This window comes from Mustela nivalis (genome assembly GCF_964662115.1).
Source record: "Mustela nivalis genome assembly, chromosome: 11".
Taxonomy (NCBI): domain Eukaryota; kingdom Metazoa; phylum Chordata; class Mammalia; order Carnivora; family Mustelidae; genus Mustela; species Mustela nivalis.
The window spans coordinates 58,712,562-58,740,183 of NC_139030.1; the positions used below are offsets into that span (position 1 = coordinate 58,712,562).

A 27,622-nucleotide genomic window follows, 5' to 3' on the forward strand; every position below is an offset into this window, starting at 1 on the left:
ACAAAAACTAGAAGAGGGAGTATTTCCAAACTCATTTTACAAAAACAGCATTACCCTGGTAGTAAAACCATATAAGAACACTACAAGAAAATTATGGACCAGTATCCCTATTGAACACAGATATAAAATTCCTCAGTTTTAGCAACCAAATTCAATACATTAAAAGGCTTACACACAGTGATCAAATGGGATTTATTCCAAGGTTTCAAGGATGGTTCAACCTCTGTAAATCAACATGATACACCACATTAACAAAAGGAAGGATAAAAATCCTATCTCAATTGATGCACAAAAAAACCATTGACAAAATTCAACATCTGTTATAAAAGTGCTCAACAAGGGCGCCTGGGTGGCTCAGTGGGTTAAGCCGCTGCCTTTGGCTCAGGTCATGATCTCAGGGTCCTGGGATCGAGTTCCACATCGGGCGCTCTGCTCAGCGGGGAGCCTGCTTCCTCCTCTCTCTCTCTCTCTGCCTGCTTCTCTGCCTACTTGTGATCTGTCTCTGTGAAATAAATAAATAAAATCTTAAAAAAAAAAAAAGTGCTCAACAAAATGGGTATAGAGGTAATGTACCTCAACATAATAAAGGCCATATATGAGAAGCCCGCAGCTAACATCAATGTCAGCAGTGAGAAGCTGACATCTTTTCCAGTAAGATAAGGAACAAGCAGGAGGACCTACTTTCCTCACTTTTACTTAACATAGTATTGGAAATTCTAGCCTGAGAAGTTAAGCAAAATAAAGTAAAATAAAATGCACCCAATTTGGAAAGGAAGTGATAAAACTGTATTTGTAGATGACATGTTTTTATGTATGGAAAACTGTAGAATCCACAAAAAACCTGTTAGAACTAATCAACAAATTCAGCAAAGTTGCAAAATATAAAGTTAATACACAGGAATTTGTTGTATTTCTGTATACTAGTAACAAGCTCTCAGAGAAATTAATACTCCCATTTACAAATGTATCACAAAGAACAAAATACCTAGGAATAAACTTAACCAAGGAGGTTAAAAAAAAAAAAAACCCTGTACACTGAAAACTGGAATATATTAAGAAACTGAAGAATATACAAAGAAATGGAAAGACATGGATTGAAAGAATGTTAAAATATCCATTCTACCCAAAGCAATCTACAGATTCAGTGAAATCCCTGTCAAAATCCCAATGGCATTTTTTCACAAAAAAATATAGCAGATTTGTATGGAATCACAGATCCTGAATAGCCAAAGCAATTTTAACCAAAAAAGCTGGAGACTTCACAATTCCTGATTTCAAACTACATTACAGAGCTGTAGTATTAAAAGAGTACGGTATGGGCATAAAAACAGATAGAATAGAGTGCCTGGAAATATATCTACACACATATGATAACAAAAGAACCAGGAATATACAATAGGGAAAGGCCTCCTCAGTAAATGGTGCTGGGAAAACAGCAACCATGTGCAAAACAATGAAATGGGACCACTATCTTACACCATCTACAAAAATTAACTCAGAATGGATTAGAGACATGTAGGACACAAAACCAAAAAACTCCTATGAGAGGGGCACCTAGGTGGCTCAGTCGGTTAAGTATCTGCCTCTGGCTTAGGTCATGATCTCAGGGTCCTGGGATTAAGCCACACATTGGACTACCTGCTCAGCGGGGAGTCTGCTTCTCTCTTTGACCCTCCCCCTTCTCATACTCTGTCTCTCTCTTTAATAGATAAATGCAATCCTTAAATTAAAAAAAAAAAAAAAAAAACTCCTAGGAGAAAACATAGTTGGTAAGCCCCTTGATATCTGTCTTGGCCATTATTTTTTTGATGTAACAACAAAAGCAAAAGCAAAAATAAGTGGGACTACATCAAACTAAAGAGCTTAGGCACAGCAAAAGAAACCATCAGCAAAGTGAAAAGGCAGCTTATGAAATTGGAGAGTATTTGCAAATCACATATCTGATAAGGGTTAATGTCCAAATTATATAAAGAACTCCAACTCAGTAGAAAAAAAGAAAAAAGATGGGCAGAGGATGTGAATGTTCATTTTTCCAAAGAGGACATACATATGGTCAACAATCAGGGGACTACCAAACCACAATGAGCTGTCACCTCATAACTGTTAGAAATGGTTATGATATATATATAAAAAGTGTTGGTGACAATGTGGAGAAAAGGGAACCCTTATTTGCTGTTTGGGAGGAATGTAAAATGGTGCAACCACTATGGCAAACAATATGGAGCTTCCTCAATTTAAAAATAGAACTACCTTGGGGCGCCTGGGTGGCTCAGTGGGTTAGAGCCGCTGCCTTCGGCTCAGGTCGTGATCCCAGGGTCCTGGGATTGAGCCCCACATTGGGCTCTCTGCTCAGCAGGGAGCCTGCTTCCTCCTCCCTCTCTGCCTACTTGCGATTTCTGCCTGTCAAATAAATAAATAAAATCTTTAAAAAAAAATAGAATTACCTTATGATCCAGCAATTCCACTTCTGGGTATTTTTTCAGAGGAAGCAAAATCACTAACTTGAAAAGGTATCTGTAGCCCCACATTCATTGCCAGTATTTAAAATAGCCCAGACATAGTAACCACCCTGTCCATTAGTGGTTGAGTGCAAAAAGAGAATGTATATATGCACAATGGAATAGAGCCTTACAAAAGGAAATCCTGACATTTGTGCCATTGTGGCTAGACCTTGAGGACATTGTACTACGTAAAATAAGTCAGAAATAGAGAAATACCTTATGATCTCATTCACATGTAGAATCTAAGACAAAACACAGAATTCATTGATAGAACAGATGGGTGGTTGCCAGAGGCAGGGATGGGGGAATGGTCAAAGTGTGCAGGGAGTCAATAAAAACCTCCAATTACGAAATTAGTCTAATTGATACAATGTTCAGCATGGTGACTATAGCAATAATGTATTTTAGAAAGTTGCTAAGGGATTTAATTGAAATCTCGTTGACCCAATTAGTTTGAGGCATATACACAGTGATTCAGCAAGTCTATACACAATGCCTCACTCACCGCAAACGTCGCCAGCCTCCGTCTCCGTACAACACCACTACAAGTCATGGACTGTATTCCCACTGCTGTGCCTTTCATCTCCATGACTTACTCATTGCTTATGTGGAAGCCTGTATCTCCCTCTCCCTTTCCCTCTTAAAGAAATCTTACAAGTCTCCCATCACAAGAAAAAGGCAAAATTCGTAATTCTGTGTGGTGATGCATGTTTATGAGAGCTATTGTGATTTCACAATATAGCAAAGAATTATGTTGTGCATCTGAAACTGGTATGTCAATTACATCTCAGTGTTTAAAAAGAAAAAAATCTAAGTAAAGCCTAATAGAAAAATGGCCCCCAAATAGTTAACAGTTCACAGGAAAAAGAAAAGCAATTGGTTCTTAAGCACTTAAAAAGTAGTGTTCTATCTTCCTCCAAATAAAGCTACCTGATACACTGTAGCATTGTTTATGAGAGACTGGTAAAAATCCAGTTTGACAACATTTTCTCTTGGTGAAGCTATTCGGGAAAAAAAGCCTCATCGATGTAAGTAGCAGGAATAAAAATGGTAGAATTCCTATGGAAGTATTGGCATATCTAGCAAAATTATATACTTTTTTAAAGATTTTATTTATTTACTTGACTGAGATCACAAGTAGGCAGAGAGGCAGGCAGAGCTGAGAGCTTGACACGGGTCTCGATCTCAGGACCCTGGGATCAGGACCTGAGCTGAAGGCAGAAGCTTTAATCCACTGAGCCACCCAGGCACTCCAAAATTATATACTCTAATGCAGCAATCCTGCTTCTGGAATCTCCCCCCAAATAAGACTGTCCATTGCAACATCATTTGTAAAAGGCAAAGACGGGAAACCGAGATGTCCATCAGTACATCTGTACAGGGGACCACCGTGGGGGAATAAAAAGGCAAAGGGTATAGTTAAAACAGGTGCAAAATAGTGCACCATATGCTAGCTCTAGTAAGAATGTGTATGCATTGTGTTTACACACGCTTATATTTCCAAGAAGAAACAAAAGGATAAAAATATACATGGTTACCTGTTTGGGATGAGAACAGACTCCTCTGAATGTACCTGTTTTACAGTTTTTACTCTGCAGTCACTTAAATGTTTTACAGAATTAAATCATGCAAAACAAACCGACCTAAAAATTGAGAGGCTAAAAAAGGGAAGCAAATTAACACAATTATATGTCAAATTGGTAACATAACCGAATGGAAGAACTTTTTTTTTTTCCAAGTGATTTTCATCAAACACAGTATTTCAGTTAGAAAACCCTAGTGGATCTATTCTTGTTGACACAAAGAGGCAGAAAGAAACCTTGTTTCTTTCGCAGTCTATGTTAGTCACATATTGACACTGTTAGTTTGAAACTGTTGTATGTTTGTAAATTAAAGCAAATAAATGTGCAAATGTAACCAGGAACTAAGATTTTTCAGTTTAAAGAGAAGGAGCTAAGAGTAAAAATAAAGTAAAGCAAATACTCATCTTTATATGTGCAGAGGCAAAGATTTTTGCACAAACGTGTATAACAAACCTCAGCCCTTGGCATTTAAAAAAAATCATAAATCCCTTTATTATCAAGTCCTTAGTGGGATGAGTTCTATATTCTCTTGGTATCCATTTCCCTGAGTTTTCAGTATGTCAGAAAGTTTGGCTGAGGTATTGCTAAGGCTCTCCTCGTTAGCGATCTTACTTTTCACACACCGCTGACAGCTCTAAGGCAGTTCGTCTTCACAACCGCTCTCCTCGACCTGGCTCTTTTCCTTTCTTCTTTTCTGCTACACCTAAATTGTGGACACAGAACTTTGCTGTAGTTTTTATGTTCAAAATTATCAGTAAAATACTGACACCGTTGCAGGTTATTTGTGCAATCTCGATGCATCTTCTAGGGCAGAATTTAAGGTGTGGTGGCAAAAGTATTTTAGGAGTAGTGATACAAGATTACCACTTAAATCACAATAATGGCCTTGGCAGTTGAAGTTGGTATATTCAACTCCTTTTTGCTAATCCAAACCTCCCTTTCCTACACTGCAAATAACTTGTGTGGGGGGGTTCTTTTTTAGATGGCTATTCATATGAAAAGGAAGCAATGGAAAATTGGATCAGCAAAAAGAAACGTACAAGTCCCATGACGAATCTTGTTCTTCCTTCAGTGGTACTGACACCAAACAGGACTTTGAAAATGGCCATCAGCCGATGGCTAGAGACACATCAAAAATAAAATTATTTATACTGTTTATATTCTTCAGTGATCTTGATTGAATGATTGAAAGGTAAATACGAATCAGATATTATTAAAAGCAAAACAGAAAGAGTGAATTTAGTTACCTATAAAAACCTTTTCTTTAAATTGTATGGACTAAGTAACATATCTGACTTCTATTTTTACTAGAAAAGCCTTTTTGTATTAGTGAAAGAAATCTTAACCTGTAGGAAAATAAAGTTTCACTCTGACTTAAAATTGCAGTGCTCATGTTTATTCTTGCTTAGATATAAGTCATGTTCTCATTACAACTACAGATCAGAATAATCTAGAACACAACATTGAAATCCTAGTTAATAGCCATTAATTTGATAACTCTTTGGAATCCTTTTAAAGAGAATTTATAGCAAAACAGTTGCAGTTCTATCACTAAATTGAGAAAGTCGTTTTGAAATGCTTATTAATGAGCAGTTCCGTTGGATTCTACATTTGCAAGGTGGTAATGATTTTTCCCCACAGTCCAAACCTGTGTAGAAGTTAGATGGAGTAAATTATCATGAATATGTCATGCCTTGTTTAAATATAGTAGCAAACCAGCCTCATTTTAGAGTTCAGAATTCAAGCTATCATGGAACATTCTAAATAGGGTAACGATACACTTTTAAAGAAGAGACTGGTGTTTAACACAACACCCTGATAAGAGTTCCCTCAGCAGAAAACATCAAGTTCACAAAGTTGAGGTGGTAGTGACTTTCCCTGCCTGTCCTGAGCTGTGTCCCAGAACAGAAGGCACGTTAGAACCCAGCCATAAGAGCAGGCAGGGCCCAAGACTTTGGGCTTACCCCCACCCCAAACCCTCTTTTTAACTGGTCAAAAATTCACTCAGAAATGAGAGAGGGAAAGTGATGTAACTATGTATATAGTCTTTTTCTATATTTTACAAATGTACATCTAATATGCTCTATGTTCACAGAACTGTGGAAAGCCTAGCTACCACAAAAATCTGCAAATAGCTTATCTTTATAATTGCTGCTTTGTAGAACTTCCATCCTCCTAATGGATTACTAAATTTTATTTCCTTTGTGTGCTAGCTGGGATTTACAGTCTGATTCCACAAGAGGATTTTCTTTTTCATGCCACCCATACTTCTTACATTCAAGTGAGAACCGGAAAAAAAAAAAAAAAGGTTGGGAACAGGTTTTAGGTGTTTTTTCTATTGTATTCTTTAGAGGAAGTATATTAACATAATTTTAACAAAAGATTTTTTTTTAAGTGACACAGCCCACAACTGGGCCAAATATCTTTTGTTTTGATCGACAGACTTATTTTCCGAAAGAGGCGGACTGATTTTTTACATAAAAATTACTAAAAATCATTGACATAATTGATAGAAAAAACCGGATATCTTTTAAATGTGTTAAAGAAGGCGATTTTCTCTTCTACATTTCACCATCATAGTTTCTTATTAAACAAAATGGTTGAAAACTAAGATGCCAATACTTTTTACTAAAGTGAAGTGCTTCTGTTTATGAATGCAAATAAATTCATAACCAGACAACTCCTCCTCCCTGCCCCCGACTCAGACGCACAAGCAAACCAAATCCAAAACCAGCCAGAGGAAGGGTCCTCCCAAGGTCCCTCCGCTGTCCTCCCCAGGCTGAGCCCTTCTCCGAGGACAACATGGGAGCAGTGCTTACCTGCCCGCAGCCCCGGCCCAGGACTGACTCGTGGCTTCCTAAGATGACTTCACTCCTTTCTGGGGTAACTGGACCAAATAACTTTACTAAGACTATATCTAAATCCTAATGTAGTTTATAATAAATTCCAGTAGTCCCACTGATAGCTTCATATCCAGAGTCATCTAACAATCATCTATGAGTTAAAAACTTATCCCTCCCATCGTTGTTTTGTTTTTAACCTCTAAGTTTAATATACAGCTTTAAAGAAGGTCTGCAAACACTTTCTTCAGTCTTGCTAACAATAGCCATACCCAGACACGAACCTGAAGGAGTCCTAGGGGACACCCTGGCTTAAGACTCCCCATCAGGGTTTTATCACAATACAACCCAGTTTGATGTTCACTTTCATTCCCACTGCTCGGAGACAGAACTGTGTGGGTATAAAGACAAATGCATCCTTTTAACTGAAAGATTATATCATCAACACAGTGTTCGATGTATTGCCAAAGTGAGAGTTACAGTATGAAAGGGCTTCTGTTGCCAGTAAAAACAGACACCAAGATTTCTGGAACATGAAGTACAGAATGCTCTTCCTCCTACTGCAGGCAAAAGGACTAATGTTAACCATGAATATTCTGGGATGTCTTGAAGCCTCTTCTTTTTCTGAAATTATTATTCAATGAAATTAAATATGCATCTGGTAGTATTACTATAAACATAGACTTATCACTGTTTCCTTTAAGGCAATAAGATCACTCAGGGTTAAACCGAAGCAGATCGTTGTCATCACGGCAGTCTCTACTTACCCACTGTTTCATTTACTACAAAACAGATTCTATTAATACTCTTTATTCCATATGGAAAAGTACAGTAGTTGTGCAGAAACAAAACTAAATAAAGGAAGAGTAAGACTTTCACAAATATTAAAGAAAACAATGAACAATAAATAAGCCATAGTAATTATAGCAGAACTCATGGAAAGCCTATAAAAACCAGAGAGCTGTACAAAGTACGCTTACACACTCAGGAACAAATGTTGAAGAATGACACCAGAAGACCTCCTGTTCATACAAAACCATAAGGATGCTCACAAGAACTTCAAGACAACTATTCATTTTTAAAACATTCTGTAAATATAGAACTTCCTTCTCCCCAATTCTAGAAAATAAATTTCACATCCCGACATATAAAACAACTATACTCCCACTTCTCTCAATTTAGCATTTTCACATCCTCCAATAGCACACAATTTTCGTATAAAAATACCTTTAAACCAAGGTTCATTCTTGTACCTTATTTTTACAAAGGAATAATACATCAGTTTGGACTTAGTAGCACCTCAAAGGTGTTCATATAAATGAGATAAAGTGCTGTTACTGGTATACTGTTAACATGCCTTAATAACATTGTTCAGTGCAATAACCAGCATGAAGGAAGCTTACCAAGAACATGCAAATAGATGAGCTTTTTTATGATTAACTACTTGAAATAGTTATATTTACAAGTCTGAATACAACTTGCCTATCTAATATGTACAACATGTGACTATAAAGTCATGATTGTGTAATGAAACAAAAGCAACGACCAACCATACTTTAAGTATCCAAATCCAATACTGTCCTTAAAGGACATGGGAACACCTGTTCCAGGACTGCGATCATTGTTAAAAGCAGTCTGGGAACCAGCTGAGAGCGAATTTACGTTATAAACCGTGCTGTATCCTTGGTATTTTAGCCTAAATCCAACTTTAGCCTAAAACCACCAATCATGATTCTAAATGGCTTACGCTATTTCCAAATGTTAAAAACACCTTGAAGTGGGAATATAGTTCCAAAAAAGGTGCTATAAAAGTATTTTTAATGAGAACCAGAACATGGAACTAAATGTTTAATCCTCTTAAGGGAACGATTACTCAGGGAGCAATACTTGGATGTTCTCGTATTTTGCTTAGAAAAACAGAAAAAAATCAGCTGTATAACATTTATAGTCACATTTATGTTCAGCTAGAAACTTTTATATATTTATGTATAAAAAATTGGAATTTGACTCAATGGAACTGAAACTTGAAAATTCCATCTTTTCCAGAATACATCATCTGAACATTGTGCCATGAGTTAGACCTATCACTAGACACTGACATTCTCTAAGAAATAGTACAATTTTCCCACATAGCAAAGGCTAAGAGAAACGTGATAGAAACCAAACCATTTCATAGAGAAAAGCGTAAGTTAATGTCTTCTTGGCATTTTTAAATGTTTAACTGAATATGCATAACTAGTTATAGTTTTTAATTCTGGTTAACATTTTTATTTATGGTGACTCCTAGCTATTTATCAAAGAAATTTTATCCCACATTTTTTGAATGTATCAATGGCACCTGATCTGCCCTCAAGGAAAAAAGAAAAAAAAAAAAAAAACCATAGCTGACAGGTAATATTTTTCTCATGAAAAACCTTTTAATTACCACCAGGAGCTAGCACACTGTTTTCCCAATCCCACATGTGGTTCTCTCTTAAGGCTCACACATTTGACTCTATGAATGATCGCTTTGGTTTGGCTGAAGGGAGGTGACTCCTGTGGGCTTCGTTACTGACGTGAGGCTGCTGTTTAGAGCTGCTCTCCTGATACAGATGAGACACAGTCTTGGCAATCCTGTTATCTTGACAGTGGACTGCCGTTTGGCATTTCTCTTCCAGCTCCTTCCCCGGTGCCCCATTGTGGACACTGCCACCCAGGGTAGAAACAGAACAGGTTTTGGCTTGGCTAGCGTATCCTCCCGCTTGTTTGAGAGAGGGCTTCTCCGAGTTCAAGGACTGCAGGCCGGCTGCGGAGGTCGCGTTCGTCAGGAGCCCCTCCGGCAGCTGACAGTGCCAGGCGCGGCCGGGGGGATTGCTCTGCTGCTGGAACCTCGCAGTCTTATCCATGATGCCCATGAACGGAGTGTTGCGCGGCCTGTGCTCCGCTGTGCCGCTCTGCACCGGGTTAACAGCCTTGTCTTTAATGCGAATGTCCGGTCCTTGGCCCTTGAAGCCGTCGGAAAAACTGCTGCTTGACGTCAGACTGCTGGTGGAGCTTGACATCTTGATGCTGCCGGACGGAGAGCCAGAAGAGCCCGAGCTCAGGGAAGCGGGATGTCGCCCGTCGCCGCGGCTGGCCAGCCCGCCCTGGTTTAAGGGAGCCACGTCCACAGCAATGGGGGCATGAGACAGAAGCCTCTCCGCAGTTTTTATCTTGCTGGGTAAAGGATAGGCGGCAGCCCCCTCGCCGAGCGGCCGCTGGACGCCGTGGCTGGGGCCCAGCCGCTCTCCGAAATGGCCGGAACCGGCTCCCACGGTCAAAGTACCTGTGCCCTCCAGACGCTGGTTTCTGCCGCCGGCAGGAGCGGCCGCCATCCCCCCCGGCAGAGGGCTCGGGGAAGGAGTCTGAGCGGAGACCTGCATTTTGGCGCTGCCGCTTCGCACGCCCGCCTGCCCGGGCCCCGGACGCTGGCTGGTCTTCACTATCTGCGCCTGCCGCGTGGGCTGCATCACCAGCCCCGGCGGAGCCACGGCCTCCCTCGGCGCCTTCCCGACCCCCGGCCTGTTCTGCGGGGACACCGGCCTGACTCTGGACTGCAAGCCTTCCTGAAGGTTTCGGATGTACGGGGAGGGGACACACGAGGGTGGCTGAGGCCTGGGCATCGGGGAAACGGACTCTTCCTGGGAGGAAGTTTCTTCTTCTTCCGCCTCCTCGAGATGGAAGTGGTCGTTCAAGCCAGGGGTCGGGGTGTCCTCTTCGTTATCCGAGTCGTTGGGTGGCGCTGGTGGTGGGCCCTGCTGTTTCTGCTGTTGGCTCCTCTGGACTTGCTTGCATTCCTCCTCCACACGGGCCAGGAGCCTCTTGATTTCCTGATTGGTGGGACACAGTTTCACAGCTTCCCGTAGGTCAGCCAGGGCCGCCACAAACTGCCTTTATGGCAAAACAGAAGACGGAGTTACAAGCTGTGTAGGAACATGCTCTGAAGGTCACTGTTCATAACAGAGCTCTGCTAACAAGAATGAGTCTGGAACACCGACCAGGGTGGACAGGAGCCATTCTGCACTAGCTTAGAGCTACTCAACCACGTGGGAGCGAATTCTGACCCACACCTGCACCTTGCCAGGGGCCCCCTTTCTCTGTAAACACCACTGGGCCGGGAGCGGGAACAAGCATAAACCAGTGGGGGTCGGAATCTTTCTTCACCACGGCCTCTCACGCCGTCCATCTCTAACCTAAAACTCCTACAGGCCTCTCCTCCCTTCCCCCATCTACCTGCTCTCGAGTCTCTCACCGGCAGCTTCCCTGCGACACAGACTAATCTAAGGATTCTGTGTTGCAGTGTCAGCTGGGGTGCAGGGAGGAACAGTTACTGGGATGTCAGGAGACACACGTCTACCCATTGCTAATACCCACTGTGGTGCCCCTTGGAAGCTACCAGTTTAGTATCAAAAGGGATGAGAGGCATTTGAGTAATGCCTGTGAATGACACCCCCCAAGTTAACCAGCAGCATCGGTACCAGAAAACCCCGAGAAGGCGTCTCTAGTCGCAGATCGCACCCCGGACAGTACCTGCTATTTCTCTTCGCTCTTGCCCTGGCATAAAAGGCTTCGTAGGACTTTGGTTTCAATTCGAGAGCCTTGGAAGCAAATTCTTCTGCCATGCCAAAGTCCTAGTGTCAACATTTAAATACAGGAGTCAGAGGAAGCCCTGAGACAGGATTACGGGCAGCTTTTTTTTTTTTTTAAAGATTTTTATTTATTTATTTGACAGAGATCACAAGTAGGCAGAGAGGCAGGCAGAGAGAGAGAGGAGGAAGCAGGCTCCCTGCTGAGCAGAGAGCCCAATGCGGGACTCGATCCCAGGACCCTGGGATCATGACCTGAGCTGAAGGCAGAGGTTTTAATCCACTGAGCCACCCAGGCACCCTATGGGCAGCTTTTTAATAGGAGTCTTGTTCTACAGGTTAGCAGAGAATTGGGATAGCTGGGAAGGAAAAAGCCAAGGGAAGTTTTATTTCTCTTGTTTTAAAGTAGGGAGATAGTTAAAGCTTATTAGTATCTTAAGAGAAGCATTCAGTAGAGAAACAAAAATTAATGATACAAGATGGAGAAAACAGCAGTAGAAGCCGTGCACTGGCAGGTGAGCGTGGACGGGAGCTGCACACCAGGGGCAGACTCAGAGAGGGGCAGAGACGCCCCCACTGGCACAGCGAGGCGCCCGAAACGCGGACACAGAAACAGGCAGGTCAACGGATTTGGTGGTAAGAAGAGGAAGTTAAAAAAAAAAGATAAGTAGGAGAAAGAAGTACTGAAACAAGTCCACTAGTTACTAGTTACAAATTAACTATGAAGTAACTACTACTAATTACAAGTTAACCAGTTACTGGTATAGCCTCTGGGCAAACGCAATAACCACTAGTCACATCCTTCCCTTCTGCATGGGGAGAGCGCTGCCCGTGACCATGTTGGCCATACCCAGCTGGGAATGGGCAGGGTGGCATCTGGTGGCCTCTCACTGCTGGGGCAGAGGACAGTGCCTCCAGCGCATTCTCTCGGTACCTTGAGAGGAGGGCTGTGACAGAGCTCACATGACGACCACCCAAGAGAAGCAGCTCCCCACACGCCAAGTTCACAGAGATGTGTGAACAAATCCCACAGGACACCCATGCCTTGACCTGTGCAGGGTTGGCCCTCACCGCAAGCCAACACTTCTACTACTAAAAGAACAGACTAAGGGCCCACAGCTTACATTTGTTTTTCTCCGGCAGCGAGACAAATTGAGATAGAGAGAAACTCTTAATTCATTGAATGGCCTCATATCCTCTCCAAATCCTTCCCGGGGAAACTTCCTTAAGGCATACTGGTACCTTTGGGCTGCCTCTTTCATCTTCCCTTTCTAGGAATCAAAAAGCACAGAAATTGATCCTTTTTCAGATGCTCCAAGACGAATAGGCTCCCACAACCTGAAGACCCTGGCAAGGCTCTCCCCCCATCACGGAAACCATCAGAACACATGGGAGGGTCCTGCTGAGGGTGCTGCGACCCGGCTGCCATGAACCGGCCTCACTGTCCACACAGGCTCCGGCAGCTTCCGGCCTCGTGCAGGAAGACACACGCTGGTTTTTTACAAAGCAGCCTGTACATTGCCAAATTGAGAACTATCAATCTTAATAGATCAGATTATCCGGTTATATATATTTTTATTATTATTTTCAGAGAAAGAGAGAGAGAGAGGAGACACACGTGGGGGTCGGGGGAGGGCAAGAGAATCTTAAGCAGGTTCCACGCCCAGCTCAGCCGGGCTGGATTTCATGACCCCCAAGATCATGACCTGAGCCAAAATGAGGAATTGGAGGCTTCCCGGACTGAGTCACCCAGGTGCCCCTCCATTATACATTTTTGAAAACCATCTCTGAAATTATCCTCGTCTGGAGATGTTTTAATGCTAAGTGTAATAGAAATCAGATGAAGAAATGATGCAATTCTCAAGGCAAGTACAGTCTTGTGGAGAAGCTTAGAGCTTGCTGCAGAATCATAATTTTTCTTTGAAGAGGAACTAAACTACGGGCTTTAAAAATCGAACAGCGCCGCACGTCATTTTCAAGGCTAAAGAAATCCATTTGCTCAGTCAGTTCCACAGCACAGCAGGTATGAAGTCTGTTGAAAATGGCTTGATAGTTCTAACATAATTGCCTACCAAAATTCATATTAAAACCACTTCAAAGCCACAACAACACACACTCTGAACTCAATTTCAAAAGGATTCCAAGGCAGGAACCCTGCTGGGTTGTGCTAGAAGCCTACTTATTTGTTATTATTGAAAAAAGAAAAGGGAAAAACTAAACGTAGCCTGTGCAGCAGCCTCACGATAAAAGGATTAAAATGCTCATAATGCCGTTTTTTGTTTGTTTTCAAAACATTTAATTTTGTCTAATCACAGACCTGGAAAGAGCAGTGCTCCACGTAAATGGCCTACCGCATCTATCTAAGCCAAGGATGGGCCAGCTACAGCTCCCAGGCCAAATATGGCCTGCCACCCACATTTACACACACAGTCTGACTGGGCCACAGCCACGCCCATTTGCTTGTGTGTCACCTGTGGCTGCTTTCCTGCCACACCAGCGAAACTGGAGAGCGAGACAGAGACCACACAGCAGAGCCTAAGACAGTTACTGTCTGGCCCTTTACAGGAAAAGTCCACTGGCCTCCTATCTAAGTTGATGTCTTATTTTGGAAATTTTACTTTAAATTTTATTTGAAATTTTTACTTTTAAATTATAAGTCTTTATATTTCCATTTTCAAGGGAAAATGGGGGAAAAATTAAGTCAGTCTCCTGAGTAACAGAGTATTATATGCTCCCTATCTTAAGTGAAAACATCTCTAGAAGCCATTTCAAATGGCAGAAGCTTATGGCTATTAAAATTAAAGTAATAGAGTCTTAGGAGATTTAATGATCCTTTTTTTCTGAAGCTGTCTCTTGAGTGTCCCTTTCTCACGTGTGTCCCCATGCAGTGTGCTAAGGGACCTCCCGCTGGGAGCCACTGTGCCTTCATGCCAAGGCTTCAGGCTGAGTCACAGCCGCAAGGACTCCTTCCGAGGGAACAGTTCTCACACAGAGGGCCTTCTCCCTGGAAGGTCCTGCTGTTAAGGCACAAAAGCCTGGGCCCCGGGCCTCGCAAGTGGCTCCTGAAGCCGGGCTGTGGCTCCTGAACCGGTGTGGTGTGCAGGCTAAGAGACCATTCGCAGGCCATCACATCCTAGAAAAGGCCAATACCACTTACTTTGTACATCATGTTTCCTTCCTCCATCAACTTCTGTAAAAGTATAATCAAAATATCAGGCTTGGAAGTGGCCATTGCCCAGGCAGCATTTCCTGCAAAACAAAGATGCATTTAGACACATGTCAGTGCTCTGAGAGGAAAGGAGGTCACGGCTTCTGAGGCAGCGCCACAGTGAAGGTCACGGACAGCAGCATGGTGTGTCCGCAGCCTCCAGGCAATGGTAAAATGAAGGGGATACAGGCTGGCCCCGGGGAGTGGGTCTCCCTTCGGACGTGCCTCACACTGAAGGAAGCACACTGTTACCCTGATGAAAATGGAGTGCCGGGAACGGGGGCATCAGAGCGGCTGTGCCCATCTCCCTGACCCTGTTCCCATGGGGAATTTGGGGAGGATCAATTAAACACGGCTTCTGAATAATCTCCTCCGCTTCCTGCAGGGAAGTGGCTGGTGAGTGCAGGCGTGTGCCCTCAGCAGCCTGCGCACTGCGGCCGCCCCGCAGGCCGGCTCTGGCCAGGCTCGCGCTTCTGCGGCCCACAGCCCTGCTCCCACGCAACCCCACTCCTGAGCACAGGCAGGCGATGTGGCTTACGGAGGAGCCAGGTCAGGAGCCACAGCACTCAGCTTCGAACACGGGCTCTGCTGGGCACTACGGCCTCAGGGAAGCTATCTGCCCCCGCTGTGCCTCGGTTTCCTCCTCTGTAACATGAGGGGGTTATCACTACCTACTGAGAGGGCAGGTGAGGATGAAAGAAGCTGAAACTAGAAACAGCTCAGAATAATTCCCCAGACAGTGAACTGCTTAGTAATATCCGCTGACCTTCTCCTCTTCGCCAGAGTCCCCTCGTCACGACCACCGCTGGGCAAAGTTCTGGCACACTAAACTACAAAAGCCCTGTTCTGGTGGCCCCGCACCCACACATTGTGGGTGGTGGTGGGTCACGTTCCGGGCAACCACACAGAAGGGGCTCTCCCTACGGAGACCCTCTGCCCCCTTAGTGTCCTCAAGTGACCCCCTCCATCCTGTTCCCAGTAAATTCTGTGACTTCCTTCACAGAAACTGTTGGGGCTGCCCCTGACGGAGATTCTCAAACTCAGAGGCTCAGCAGAGGCACCTGTGAGCTTTCCTAACCATGATACCCAGCATCCCCCCCAGAGACGAATGGAACTGCTCCCCACTACAGCACCTGGGCATCCCTAACACCCTCAATTCTAGACTGCTTTTCAACACTGGCTGCTGCTCTCGGCCCACACTACAGTGATGATGTTATAAGCTATTTAAACATTTTGGATAACTGTGATTAAATGAGCCTTAAAGTAAAGGAAGAAAAAAGAAAGTCTCTAAGCACCTGACATCTTACTTCCTAACGTAGGAGCAGGTTAAGTCTTTATGGTCCCTGCCATACGCTAGGATCTGGAGCACACCTCCCTCTCCTGCTGCTGAAACGAGGGGTTTACTGACCTAATTTGGCTCCTTTTCTCAGCAGTGTAACCACTACGGATGTGTTTCGACAACCAATGGCTCTGTCCAGGGGGCGCATGCCGCTGTGGTCCACGTGCTCAATCACGGCTCCCTTCTCGACCAGATACAGCACCTGCGGTGGGAAAGACAGAGCCCTGAGCGGTGGCCGGTGCCACTTGCTGGTGGCAAGAGGGCCGCGCCCACCCACCTCTGCCTCTCGGGGAGGGGCTGGCAGTCTGAGCTTTACTGTGACTTCCCTACCTCTGCCCATTAAGGACCCTAATGGAAATGAAGCAGACAGGAAACAGGAGCTACAATCCAGTCTGCCGCTGGCAAGCAGGAAGGCGGGTGAACACTCCTAAGGAGGGACACGCTATGTACATGCACCCGCACTCCGCAGAGGAGTATATGCACGTCCACTTCCCAGCCACAGAGATGGCCACAGTCCTCCTTTCATCTCCAGTTACTGAGGAGGCAGACGTCAGCAAACCGCCCATGGGCTGGTAGCCCAAGGCAGTGGTATCTCAGAAACATGCGATCCACACTGCCTGCGGCCCACAAGCTGGAGAAGCTCGAGATCGGATAAACTCAATTACAACTCACTTTAATGCTTAGGAAAAAGACTCAAATACCGGGAATGTAAAGGAGCAAGTTTTGAGACCGTGCTACATAGACAGATTTGATGTGGTATGACAGCAGTCACCTGGACATAGATCACAGAGGTAAAAACCATTCTGGCTTCTCAAATTGTTCTAGTCAGTAGAAAAGAAGTCTGTAGCCAACTTAACTTGTCATGTGAATCTGATAGTCCACCAGCTGCTCAAAATGACACTGGATTAATTTCCATAATATATAAAGAGCTTCTACAACTCAACAACAAAAAAACCAAATAACCCAATTTTTTAAAAAAAGGACAAAGGACATGACCAGACATTTCTCTAAAGATGAGATACAAATGGCCACCAAGCATCTGAGAAGATACTCAACATCACTGATCATTAGGGAAACGCAGATGGAAACCACAAGATTATCACCTCACACCATTAGGATGGCTGCTAACAAAAAGAAGGAAAACAAAATTGTAAGTGTTGGAGAGGATGTGAAGAAACAGAAACACTTGTGCACTGCTGGTGGGAATGTAAACTAGTGTGATCCCTCTAGACACAGTATGGAATTTCCTCAAAAAATTAAAAACCTGACTATCACCGGATCAAGCCATCCCACTTCCGGGTATACATCCCAAAGAATACAGTTAGATCTGGAAGAATTTACAGGACCTGGAGGAGATATCTGAAAGCCCATGTTCACAAGTACACACACTATTCAAAACAGCCGAGAGCTGGAAGCAATACAAGCATTCATGGACAGATGAACTGATTAATACAGTGTGACAGAGCCACATGACGGGATGTTAGTCAGCCTTAAAAAAGCAAGGAAATCCTGTTATAAGCTGCAACACGGATGAACCTTGAAGACATGATGCTTTGTGAAGGCAGCCGGTCACGGAGGGACAACTACTCTAGGACTCCACATAGATGAGGTAGGACTGGAGCCCATTCACGGAAACAAAGCAGAACGGTGGCTGCCCGCGGCTGCAGGAGGAGAGAACCGACGCCTCGCTGAGTGGGTGCAGTGTTTCAGGTTACGGAGAGAAGCGTGGATGTTGGCTGCACAGGAATGTGAAGGGTACGTACACTACTGAACTCTTTGCTTAAAATGGCTTAAGATGGTAAATTTTATGTTGTGCATTTTTTAATCACAATGGAAAAAAAAATTACACTAGAATGCTAAGTGCTTCACACTTCCCTAATACTGATAAACTAGGATTTGGTAAGGTGATAAAAGCTGAAACATAAAAGTGTGGATGTGGGAGATTTAGTTACACAACTGTTTTTGAATATCGACATTAAGTACAATTTACACTGTCCAGGAATTTGAGACCATTGAATGCCAACATCACTGCCTCCTAAAAGCATTAAGGCACAGACATGCAGGATGAGGACAGCTTCTGCTCCAAGCTCCACTGCTTCCAGCAACCCAGGATCTCTCTGGCTAATGTGCACATGAGAACATGAGACATACTTAATGCTTCAGAAGTGTTAATTCTCAAGGAGCCAAACATTCCTTTAACACCTGCTCAGTGACTGGGACGTGGAACCTGACAAAGACATGGTTTTCTGCCCTGAGAGACATTTTGCAGTTCTTAGCTTATTAACATTTTGTCCTTTCTTATCTCTGTTAGACTTGGACACCTGGCAAAGAGATAAAGATAGTGCCCTAAGCATTTACTATTATTTCTAGACAATGGTACATCCATTTAAAAACAAACCAGATGTCTATGTAATTAATAATTTCTCATATAAATAAAAAGCAATTTTGAAATGCTCTGTACAGGAATTCTATTTATATGGGTTACTGAAAGAAAATAAAACTACATATGCATGTGTATATACATTTTAATTGTGCATCTACTGGAGACGGTGTGTAATTGAGTATTTTGAAAATTTTAAGAGTCTATTAAAATCTTTACTAACGCTCTGGAACAGACTGCATGTCACAGAATAAGAGAAAAATGAAAGCAACCCCACAGCATGCCCGCACACGCTGACCACATGCAGACACGGCCTCACACACACGCGGTGACCGGTTCAACTCCGAGAATGGTTTCTGTGTGCGGCTGGACAGCGGAACCACCTGCCGGTACCTACCGTCTCCGCGTCACCGTAGAAGGCAGCCAGGTCCAAGGGAGTGCGGCCATTCTTGTCCGTCTGGTCTATCTCAGCTCCTTCCTCAACCAGGAACTGGACCACTGCTCTGTGACCTTTCAGACAAGCCCAGCTTAAGGCCGACAGCCCCTCTTTGTCCAGAGAAGAAAGTGCGGCACCTGCAGGAACAGTGCATTCACAGAACATGAACTCGGGACACAAAGCCCAGAAGCAAACAGACTCACACCTGCAAACACCTGCACTGACGGGTGGCAATCAGGCCTCTGAAATCTGAAGCCGGCGAAATGATCACTGCTGTGCAAGCTGAGAAATGGGTACGACATTCACTGCCCACTCTTTCTACTTATGTGCAGATAAAAAATGTCCGTAACAAAAAAACACTTTGCAAACTTGAATCAGAGTACGGTCAGTGGGTCTGCCAAAGCTCTTTGTTTTGTCCTTCTGGAAGAAACCTCGCAGGGGCTCCCGCGCTGCTACCTTTTGAAAGGAGAAATTCCACGGTGCTCAAGTGTCCTTCACAAGCGGCCACCATAAGGGGCGTCCGGCCCTGCTTGTCACTTAGGCTCACGTCACAGCCGCGGTCCAAAAGCAGTCTAACAATCTGAAAGAAACACTTGGAATTATAATCTCCCTGCTCCATGCTCTCTACCCAGGCAGATTTTTCTACACTTAAAAGTAGCAAAGGAGGGGCGCCTGGGGGGCTCAGTGGGTTAAAGCCTCTGCCTTCGGCTCAGGTCATGATCCCAGGGTCCTAGGATCGAGCCCCATTTCAGGCTTTCTGCTCAGCAGGGAGCCTGCTTCCTCCTCTCTCTCTCTGCCTGTTTCTCTGCCTACTTGTGATCTCTGTCTGTCAAATAAATAAATAATATTTAAAAAAAAAAGTAGCAAAGGCTTATCTTCTTCAAATGCCTCTCAAAGTTGTGTGATTTGTAGGGCCTGTGCAATCTTTCCATTGTATTCCTTTGAACAGAATCTTCTTGCAAATATATACTCTTTTTTTGACAGGTTCAATTCATTACTATGCCTGTGGAACACGTACATACAAGGCACGAACAGTAACAGGGAGAAGGGGAGATACCGATCGCAATCAAGCAATGACCTGATGGCCACAACAGGGCACAGGGGAGACTGGAGAACTGAAGGAGGGGGCGAAGGTCATTCCCACCAGCTACACTCTGGTAGGAGACACAAGCTCTCAGGAAAGCGGTCACCCGCCATACCCCCAAGCAACCTGCTTTTCTAAGCCTCAGGGGCTTAGTGGATGGCTTGACCTTCATAGCAGGCAATTTTTAGCAAAGCTTCCTGAAGACATTCTCAGCCTCAGAACTGTGCCTTCAATCAGTGCACGGTGATCAGGCTGGGGAACAAAACCAAAAAACCAGAGGCTTCTCATGCAACTACCATCCCAGTGGGAGGGGCTTTACGGGGGGGGAGGCTGGAGTCCCCCTCCCCCTGGCACAGTGTCTGTTACGCGCGGACAGCAACAAAAGGTGGCATATTCCCCATGCTTTCCTGTTCCTCAAACACTGACCTGTGCTTTCCAAACTTCCCCATGATTTAGGAAGTCTGAGACCCAGAGACAGGATGAGCAAGGGCAGCACAGAGAAGTTGTGAGGATGATAGGGAGAAAATGGTACAGACCAAACTCTTGGAAATGGAACTGAAAAGCCAAAATCTTGGTGGGGAGCACTTGCAGCTTCTAACAATGGGACGAACAAGGAGTGACATGATTCCATGATGCAAAATTGGATCTAGAAAATTCTTCCTATAATGCACATGGTAGGATCCATTTGCTTGCAGCTTGTGTGGAACCTGATGCCAGGCATGGGGTAGGTCCATGGCAGCTGTTTACAAAATGAATAAATGACCGAAATGCTGTTCTCAGTGATCCCTGGTCTCCTGAATTAAGGCAACAACAAGTCACTCCTACTCAAAGAAACCAGCCTGATGGGGCATCTGGGTGGTGCAGTCGGTTAAGCACCCAACTCTTGGTTTCCACTTAGGTCATGAGCTCATGGGACTTCCAGCCCCACATCAGGCTCTGCGCTCAGCAGGAAGTCTGCTTGAGATTCTCTCCCTCTCCCTGCCCCTCATGCTTGCGTCCTCTCTCTCTTTGTAATAAATAAGGAAATCTTGAAAAAAGAAAGAGAAGAGACAAGAAGAGACGAGACGAAATCAGCCTGAATTACTGTGCTAGACCAGAGAGAAAATGCTTCCTTCTCTAAAGAGCACAAGGGAACCACTCTTCTTCCAAGTATGCCAGATGAGTAGGTCACACAGGCGGGACAACAGCTGTCACGGCTAGTCCTCTGTTATGGTGACAGGGTGCACCCATTCCACTCTCCCTCGCAGGGTGAAAGGAAGCAGCTGCGGGTCTCCCCGGCCGCAGCCTAGCTCCTGGTTACCAGCCTACAATGGCGGACTGTTCTTGCTTGTCAAACATTTATGGTTATCGAGACCTGACAGCACAAGCAGAAGCCAAGTATGTGAAAAACCCAGGGCTCAGGGGAGACGGGCCACAGTGAACTCTATCCCACCCGCTGCTTCTGCGGCCTCCGCGGGCCCACCAGGTACCTGCCAGTGCCCCTGGCGTGCCGCACAGAACAAAGGTGGGACCCCTCTCCTGTTGGTCCGGGACACAGCAGCTCCGTGCTCCAGCAGCAGCTCGCACACCTCCAGCTTGCCTCTTCCGGCAGCGGCAGTCAGGGCTAGAGGAAGGTCACAGGAGAGGGGGAGTCTGTTAGTGCGGGGTGGCCCCAAGTTCTCCCGTCATCCTCCCACTGACAGGAAGACGGCTGTGCATCCTCCCCGCCGCCTCTGAACCTGGCTGGGCTCTGCGACAAAGGAACACAGAAGAAATGACAGCATGCCAGCATCTGAGCCACGTCCTGAGACGGGCAACATCCACTTCTCCAAACACTCATTCTCGGAACCCAGCTGCCATGGCCAGAGGAAGCCCGAGCACCCCGCAGTGTCACTCACAGGGAGAGGAACCTAGGCCTGTGTGTGCCTGACAGTCCCAGGTGAGCAGACAGCAAGCAACAACCCAGCAAGCATGTGTGTGCGCCGTCCTGGCAACGGATCCCCAGAGTCTAGCTCCACCAGGTCAAGCAGGTGAACAGAGGGGAACCTTCCCTGCCAAGCCCAGGCCACACTGTGGATTCAAGAGCCACTATGCTTTTGTTTTACTGTTTTACTTTGTTTTTTAGTTTTGTTTGTTTTCTCCCCATAGCAAGAGAGAACCAGAATATAGTGCAACACACACACATAGATCAGTATATTACCCAGTCCAGCCTCTTCCCTTAGAGGCAGGCCGGCCTGCCTGCCTTCCTTCCTTCCTTCCTTCCTTCCTTTCTTTCTTTCTTTCTTTTTTTTTTTTTTAAAGATTTTATTTATTTATTTGACAGACAGAGATCACAAGCAGGCAGAGAAAGAGGAGGAAGCAGGCTCTCTGCTGAGCAGAGAGCCCAATGCGGGACTCGATTCCAGGACTCTGGGACCACGACCTGAGCCGAAGGCAGAGGCTTTAACCCACTGAGCCACCCAGGCGCCCCAGAGGCATATATTTCAATCAACAAGAACTAGTTATTACTGAGGGAGCCAAGGGCATATCAAATCATCCTGTCTTTATGGAGTTGAAAAGCTCTGTAACTAGTCAAGATTCTGGATTAAGACTGTCAGGAAAGCAAGAGAAGAGGGTTGGATCGTAGGTTTTCTTGAGTGCTCGGGTGACCGGCCCAGGGAGATTCTGAGTGAGTGGCCCGCTGTCAGCACGCGTGTTCTGGGGAGCTCAGCCAAGGATAAAACAAGAACAGTATGGAAGGAAAGAGAACACATCGAAAAGGTTCTCATGGGACCCCCACATGAGTGACTGTGCCCCATGATACCCCAGGTCATGATTTCTGATAGGGTGTGGTGAAAAGAGGGGTTTCATTGAAGAGGGTCCACTGCTATGTCTCATGAATCATCATCTAGAAGAGAGGACAGTGGTCGATTTGGAGGACAATCCCAAGCCAGGAGGACACGTGTCAGTGAGTAAAGGACAGGAAGGGGCTGTGGTGGGACAGTGAGGCCACAGGAGGGAGCACCTACAGGAGAGGCTCTCTTCCTGTTGCTGGCCTGTGACAACTTTGTTTTTAAATACAGCCTCATACTGACACATTTCCAGCTTCTAGAATAGATGGAGTGTTCCTACAAATCAGTAAGACATGTCCGGATGAAATCAGGAAAACACAGGACTAGGCTGTTGACCAGCCTAATGCCAACGAACTCATGAGCAGTGTGCAGCCCCGTGAGCCATCCAGCGAACTGAAGACCTCTGGGGACGCACGACCTCTGGCTGAAGACCCACCTAGTCCATTCCACAGCAGCCCCCCGCCGGGAGACACGTGCCTGGGGATGCCCTGTCCTGCACTGAGGGACGTCCTCGCAGCCGCCCCAAACCGGAAGCAACTGCGTGGCCATCAGGAGTGGGATGCATCAACAAACGATGGTCCGGTCCACCAGGGGAAGATCACACAGCAATGACAAACGATATGCAGCTGAAGGCCACACATGGGCCAATCTCACCAGCACATCAGCAGTTCAAGGAAACACCACACCACAGAACCCCAGGGTGAGGGGGCCTACAGCGCAGCAACAGAGCCCCACCCCGGCCTGGCTCCACCGCCCACCCAGGGTCTGTGCCCTGCTCTCCTGGGCACCCACAGGAGTGAGGCCCAGGGGAGCCACGTGCTCACAGGTCCTTCCTTCCACACGCACATCTCTGTCCCTCTCCTCCTCAGACCCTCTGAGCGCAGACGGCCGTACCTAATCCAGCCCCAGTCAGCCTGGCCACAGCTCAGGGCCCAGGAGCCACACACACCCAGGGATGGAAACCTGACGTCTGGGCCTAATCTTCCCGTGACAAAGAGCAGTTCCTGTGAGAAACAAAGACGTCCCCTCAGGCCGTCTCCAGGGACACAGGTGCAGCGGGCCAGCAACTTTGCCTCTTGACGCAGAGGTGCCATGTCCGCCAGGCAGATACCTGAGCTTCACGCCGTCCCAGGGACCTCATGCGCCAGCAAAGTGAGGAAGGCGGTGGGTGAGGAAGGTGGGTGAGCAGATGTGTCAGGCTGTCCTATCCCTGGGGCCCTGAGGATGTGAAGGTCAGGCTGAGGAAGCCCTCTCTCTCCTTCCAAAAGGGAGTGAGCACTCACCTCGCTCCCGGCCCAAGTCCCCAGGCAGGGGATGCGTCCCCAGAGCAGCGTGTCATGGGGCGATCTCAATAATGCTCTCCTGTCATTAGCCAGAGCATTTCTGACAACAACAAAAAAGAGCCATGTTTAAGGACAGTTGTCCTCTGCACTGCTGACTTTCTCAGGATGGAGAGGGGGAAGGTACTGCGGGGTCTTGAGGGCTGGTGCCTTTCCTATGTGTGTTACACAAAGAGGCTCACAGCCACTCATCATACAGTGAAACATGTAAGTAAATTATAAATAAATAGCATAAACAGAACAGTATTTAAATCAGTTTTACAAACCAATGCACTGCGTTTGAAAACCAGTGGTGAAGGCGATCCTTTCTATATCACACAATCTAAACCAGCGCGTCCTGGCCCTGGCGGTCCCCCTGCACGTCCCGCACAGTCCCTTCCTGCCCGGGCGTCAGTGTTAACTCCTGAAGAACAGGAGCCTTGGGGCACGTTTATGTGAGCTTTCCGGATGGATCAGAACATGACCACAGAGTGGCTGGCGAGGTGGGAGATCCAGGCGACGAGCCACCCCCTGGACCTGCTGCCCCTCTGCAACCCCCCTCCAGGCAGGGGTCTACTCTTCGCCCCCCTCTGGCTACAGTGACCGCAGCAAGGACAGGAGGAACAAAGGAATCCCCACGCATGCCTGAGGCAGGGTCATGGCCAGCAGATACACAGGACGCCCTGGGAAGGAGCAAACTCGGGGCCCTGGCGCTGGAGGAGATCTGAAGCAGCTCACTCGCATTCCATTATCTCTCGTGTCTGGTAAACAAGCCCCAACCCTGTTGTAAACAGGGCATTAAGTCAGGACTTCTGGTGCAGCTGCTACTGAATCTTTGCCACAGCAGCCCATCAGAAAGCGCAGCCCCGCCTAAGAATAGGGTCACATGCTTCACGGAGGCTCCAGAGAAGCCTGAAGCCGGTGCAGCTGAGGAGATGAGAGCGCCCCCCACAGGCCTGGCAACGGGGCCGGAGTCCAGTCTCTTCCTCTCCAGCCAGGCCCCTGTGTCCTTGTGAGGGACTTCTGAAGAGAAAGCACCAGTGAGCATAGGCTTGTAGGCTGCGTCCACTGAACCTGCTCAGACCTGACACAGCCCACGTTCTGCACACACAGTCCTAATGAGGGGCTCGCATCTTCCAGTGACGGAGACCAGCAGGACCTGCATGTCCCTTTTTCTACTCAGAGTGAAGAGTTTTGGCCTCATCAAGACCCCTGAGGTTAGAGGGCACCTTAAGCTCTAGCAGCCTTCGAGGGAAGGACATCGTCTTCCGAGACAATCAAGACTGAAGAATGGTCAACTAGTCAACTACAGGCTTAAGCAAACAAGGTCAGGCAGGACTCTGTTCAGAAATGCCAACGACGCTGTGGGAAAGGCTGACCTCCGAGCCGACCCTGGCTCCGACGAGGGTCAGTGGACTCCGTCTGGCCAGAGAGAAGCGGTGAGGGGAGGAGGGCAGGAGCAGCGGCCGCCCTGGCAGAGGAGCGCTGCCTGTCTTCTGGCCAACGGAGTCCGGAGACAAAGGCAAAAAGAGACGCTAAAACTCAATGTAAACATATGGCACTTTCTCTGACTCAAACCAAACACAAATTCATTTACTTGCAAATTCTTTAACAAGATGGCATTTTTCTAATGAAATTCCCATGAAAGCAAATTTCCTCTGACGATCCAGAATAATTGTACCTCGGCAATACTGTCCTGTCTTCGGAGCGTGAGATTTGTCACCACAGATGTTCATTTTAAGAAAACCCATTTACTCCCAGTAACACCAACTTACTGAAGACATCAGATATGGTTCTCTGGAAACCAGATCATTTGCAGGAATCCTTGACACATTAAAGTTCTCTGGGCAGACGTGTGACTTACAAAAACTCCCCTGTCAACTTGCCAGAACTCAGTCATCCTGTGAACGGGGCTGTTCATAACATTCTTTGGCAGCTCTGTCCCTCAAGTACACAGGTGCAGGATGGCCAGAACTATGGATAATCATTCCCTCGCCCCCTTGGATGCTTCTGTCCCTAATTTAGAGACTTTGAGAGAAGGGTGACAGGTCTGTGCACAGCGAGGTGGTTCCCACTTCCAGAAAGCCACCTTCTCCTACATTCGTTCCACACTGAGCATCCACACAGCCCTCCCAGGCCCGAGGTGGGCGCGTGAGAAGAGTCTACACCTGCAGAGGGGCAGTCCCGCCTGCCGAGAGGGCCTCAAGTACGATAGGGACAAAGTGGCTCTGCATTGCTTCCACACTGACCTTTGCTGGTGCATTATTTCCTAATATATTGGCTTTTCCACCTTTTATAAAAACGAGAAGATTAAAAAGAGCAAAGTCAGTAATGAGCAGGATTCTCATAAATGCCCTCTAGCTGCAACCAAGATGGAAACCGCTAGATGTGCCAAAGGCAGCGACGTCTGAGCCTCAGCTGGACGCCTGCTGGGCTAACCCCACTCAGCAGTAAAGGAGAAGGAAAGTAAAGAGCACACACACAATCCCGGAAGAGCCTAAGCTATTTTATCTAGAAGGTAAAGTGTACTTGGGGATTTTATGATTTTTTAAAATCTTTCTGGGCATGGCAGCCCCTCACCCTTGATTTCCGACAACGGACAGGTTAAGTGGTGAGGAGGGAGGCGCCCATCCCCCTGCTGTGTTTGGCTTTCCTGTCTTTGAGTCTGGGCTGACTGACAGGCTAGGCCCAGGACTTTGGGCAGCACCAAGCCCCAAACAAAAGCCAGGCAACGGTCCCTGTTCCACCTTCTAGGAACGGAGCAAGATTTATAAAAGCCAAATCTCCTGGCCTTGCTTTGTTAGGCATTTGCTTCCCTCACTGAGGGGAAGGGAGGGCTTCTGTTCAAGAGAACAACTTGCCGACAGCTATAAATCCTTCATCTCCACAGAGGCCGGGCAGTTATTTGATCTAATCCTTAACAAGGTAAAGAGTAAAATGAAACACAAGAAAGATTATATTCTTACTGAAAAATACTACCGCACTGGGAGATGAGCCCCTGAGAAGCCTCCAGGTCTGCCAGCCTTGAACAAAGCCCTGCTGGGCGGGCTCTGCACCCTTAGGAGCGGGCAGCCAGCCCTGCCCAAATGCCCCATGAGTCTCCTAACTCGTTCTGCTCCTGCAGCGTGTTCTCCTTTTGCCACAAGTTCCCCAGGATGGAGAGGAGGGCATCTGTATAACCAGGGGACAGGGGGCAACTGAGCATCACATAAAACGCAGACTCCCCTCCACATGGTCCCAGCTCCCAGTGAGCTACTATGGAGGTTAAAATAAGGCAGGAACCAAATCTGAGTAGCCAGGACACTCCTGACACGTTACAAGTTCTGTAGAAACACACTGTCCATCTCCATGGGAGGATTAAACATGAACCTCAAATGGTCAAGGAATTCAATGAGGAAATAAAAAGTACAACTGCCACTAAGCAGTACTTTCCATGTAACCCAAATCCATTTCTGTCCCTCGTACCTGCAAAATAATCCCAACGTGAACTAAGATTTTATCACTTAATCATCTGCTTC

General features: G+C 46.3%; 2 protein-coding genes across 26 annotated transcripts in view; one reads left to right on the forward strand and one right to left on the reverse strand.

Moving 5' to 3' along the window:
• WDSUB1 (WD repeat, sterile alpha motif and U-box domain containing 1) overlaps positions 1 to 5,464 on the forward strand; it is a 46,639-nt gene extending 41,175 nt beyond the window's left edge. For all 11 annotated transcript variants that reach the window (XM_082691392.1, XM_082691393.1, XM_082691390.1 and 8 more), the window contains one exon: positions 5,067 to 5,464. In XM_082691392.1, the coding sequence (XP_082547518.1) occupies positions 5,067 to 5,224 (158 nt within the window). In that variant the 3' untranslated portion in view covers positions 5,225 to 5,464. The remainder of the gene's footprint in view (positions 1 to 5,066) is intronic.
• Positions 5,056 to 27,622, reverse strand: part of TANC1 (tetratricopeptide repeat, ankyrin repeat and coiled-coil containing 1) — a 237,371-nt gene continuing 214,804 nt past the window's right edge. For all 15 annotated transcript variants that reach the window (XM_082691341.1, XM_082691340.1, XM_082691349.1 and 12 more), the window contains 8 exons: positions 21,445 to 21,578; positions 19,348 to 19,471; positions 18,853 to 19,028; positions 16,145 to 16,277; positions 14,686 to 14,777; positions 12,653 to 12,799; positions 11,473 to 11,573; positions 5,056 to 10,833 (listed from right to left, as the gene is read on the reverse strand). In XM_082691341.1, coding sequence (XP_082547467.1) covers positions 9,405 to 10,833; positions 11,473 to 11,573; positions 12,653 to 12,799; positions 14,686 to 14,777; positions 16,145 to 16,277; positions 18,853 to 19,028; positions 19,348 to 19,471; positions 21,445 to 21,578 — 2,336 coding nt within the window. In that variant the 3' untranslated portion in view covers positions 5,056 to 9,404. The remainder of the gene's footprint in view (positions 10,834 to 11,472; positions 11,574 to 12,652; positions 12,800 to 14,685; positions 14,778 to 16,144; positions 16,278 to 18,852; positions 19,029 to 19,347; positions 19,472 to 21,444; positions 21,579 to 27,622) is intronic.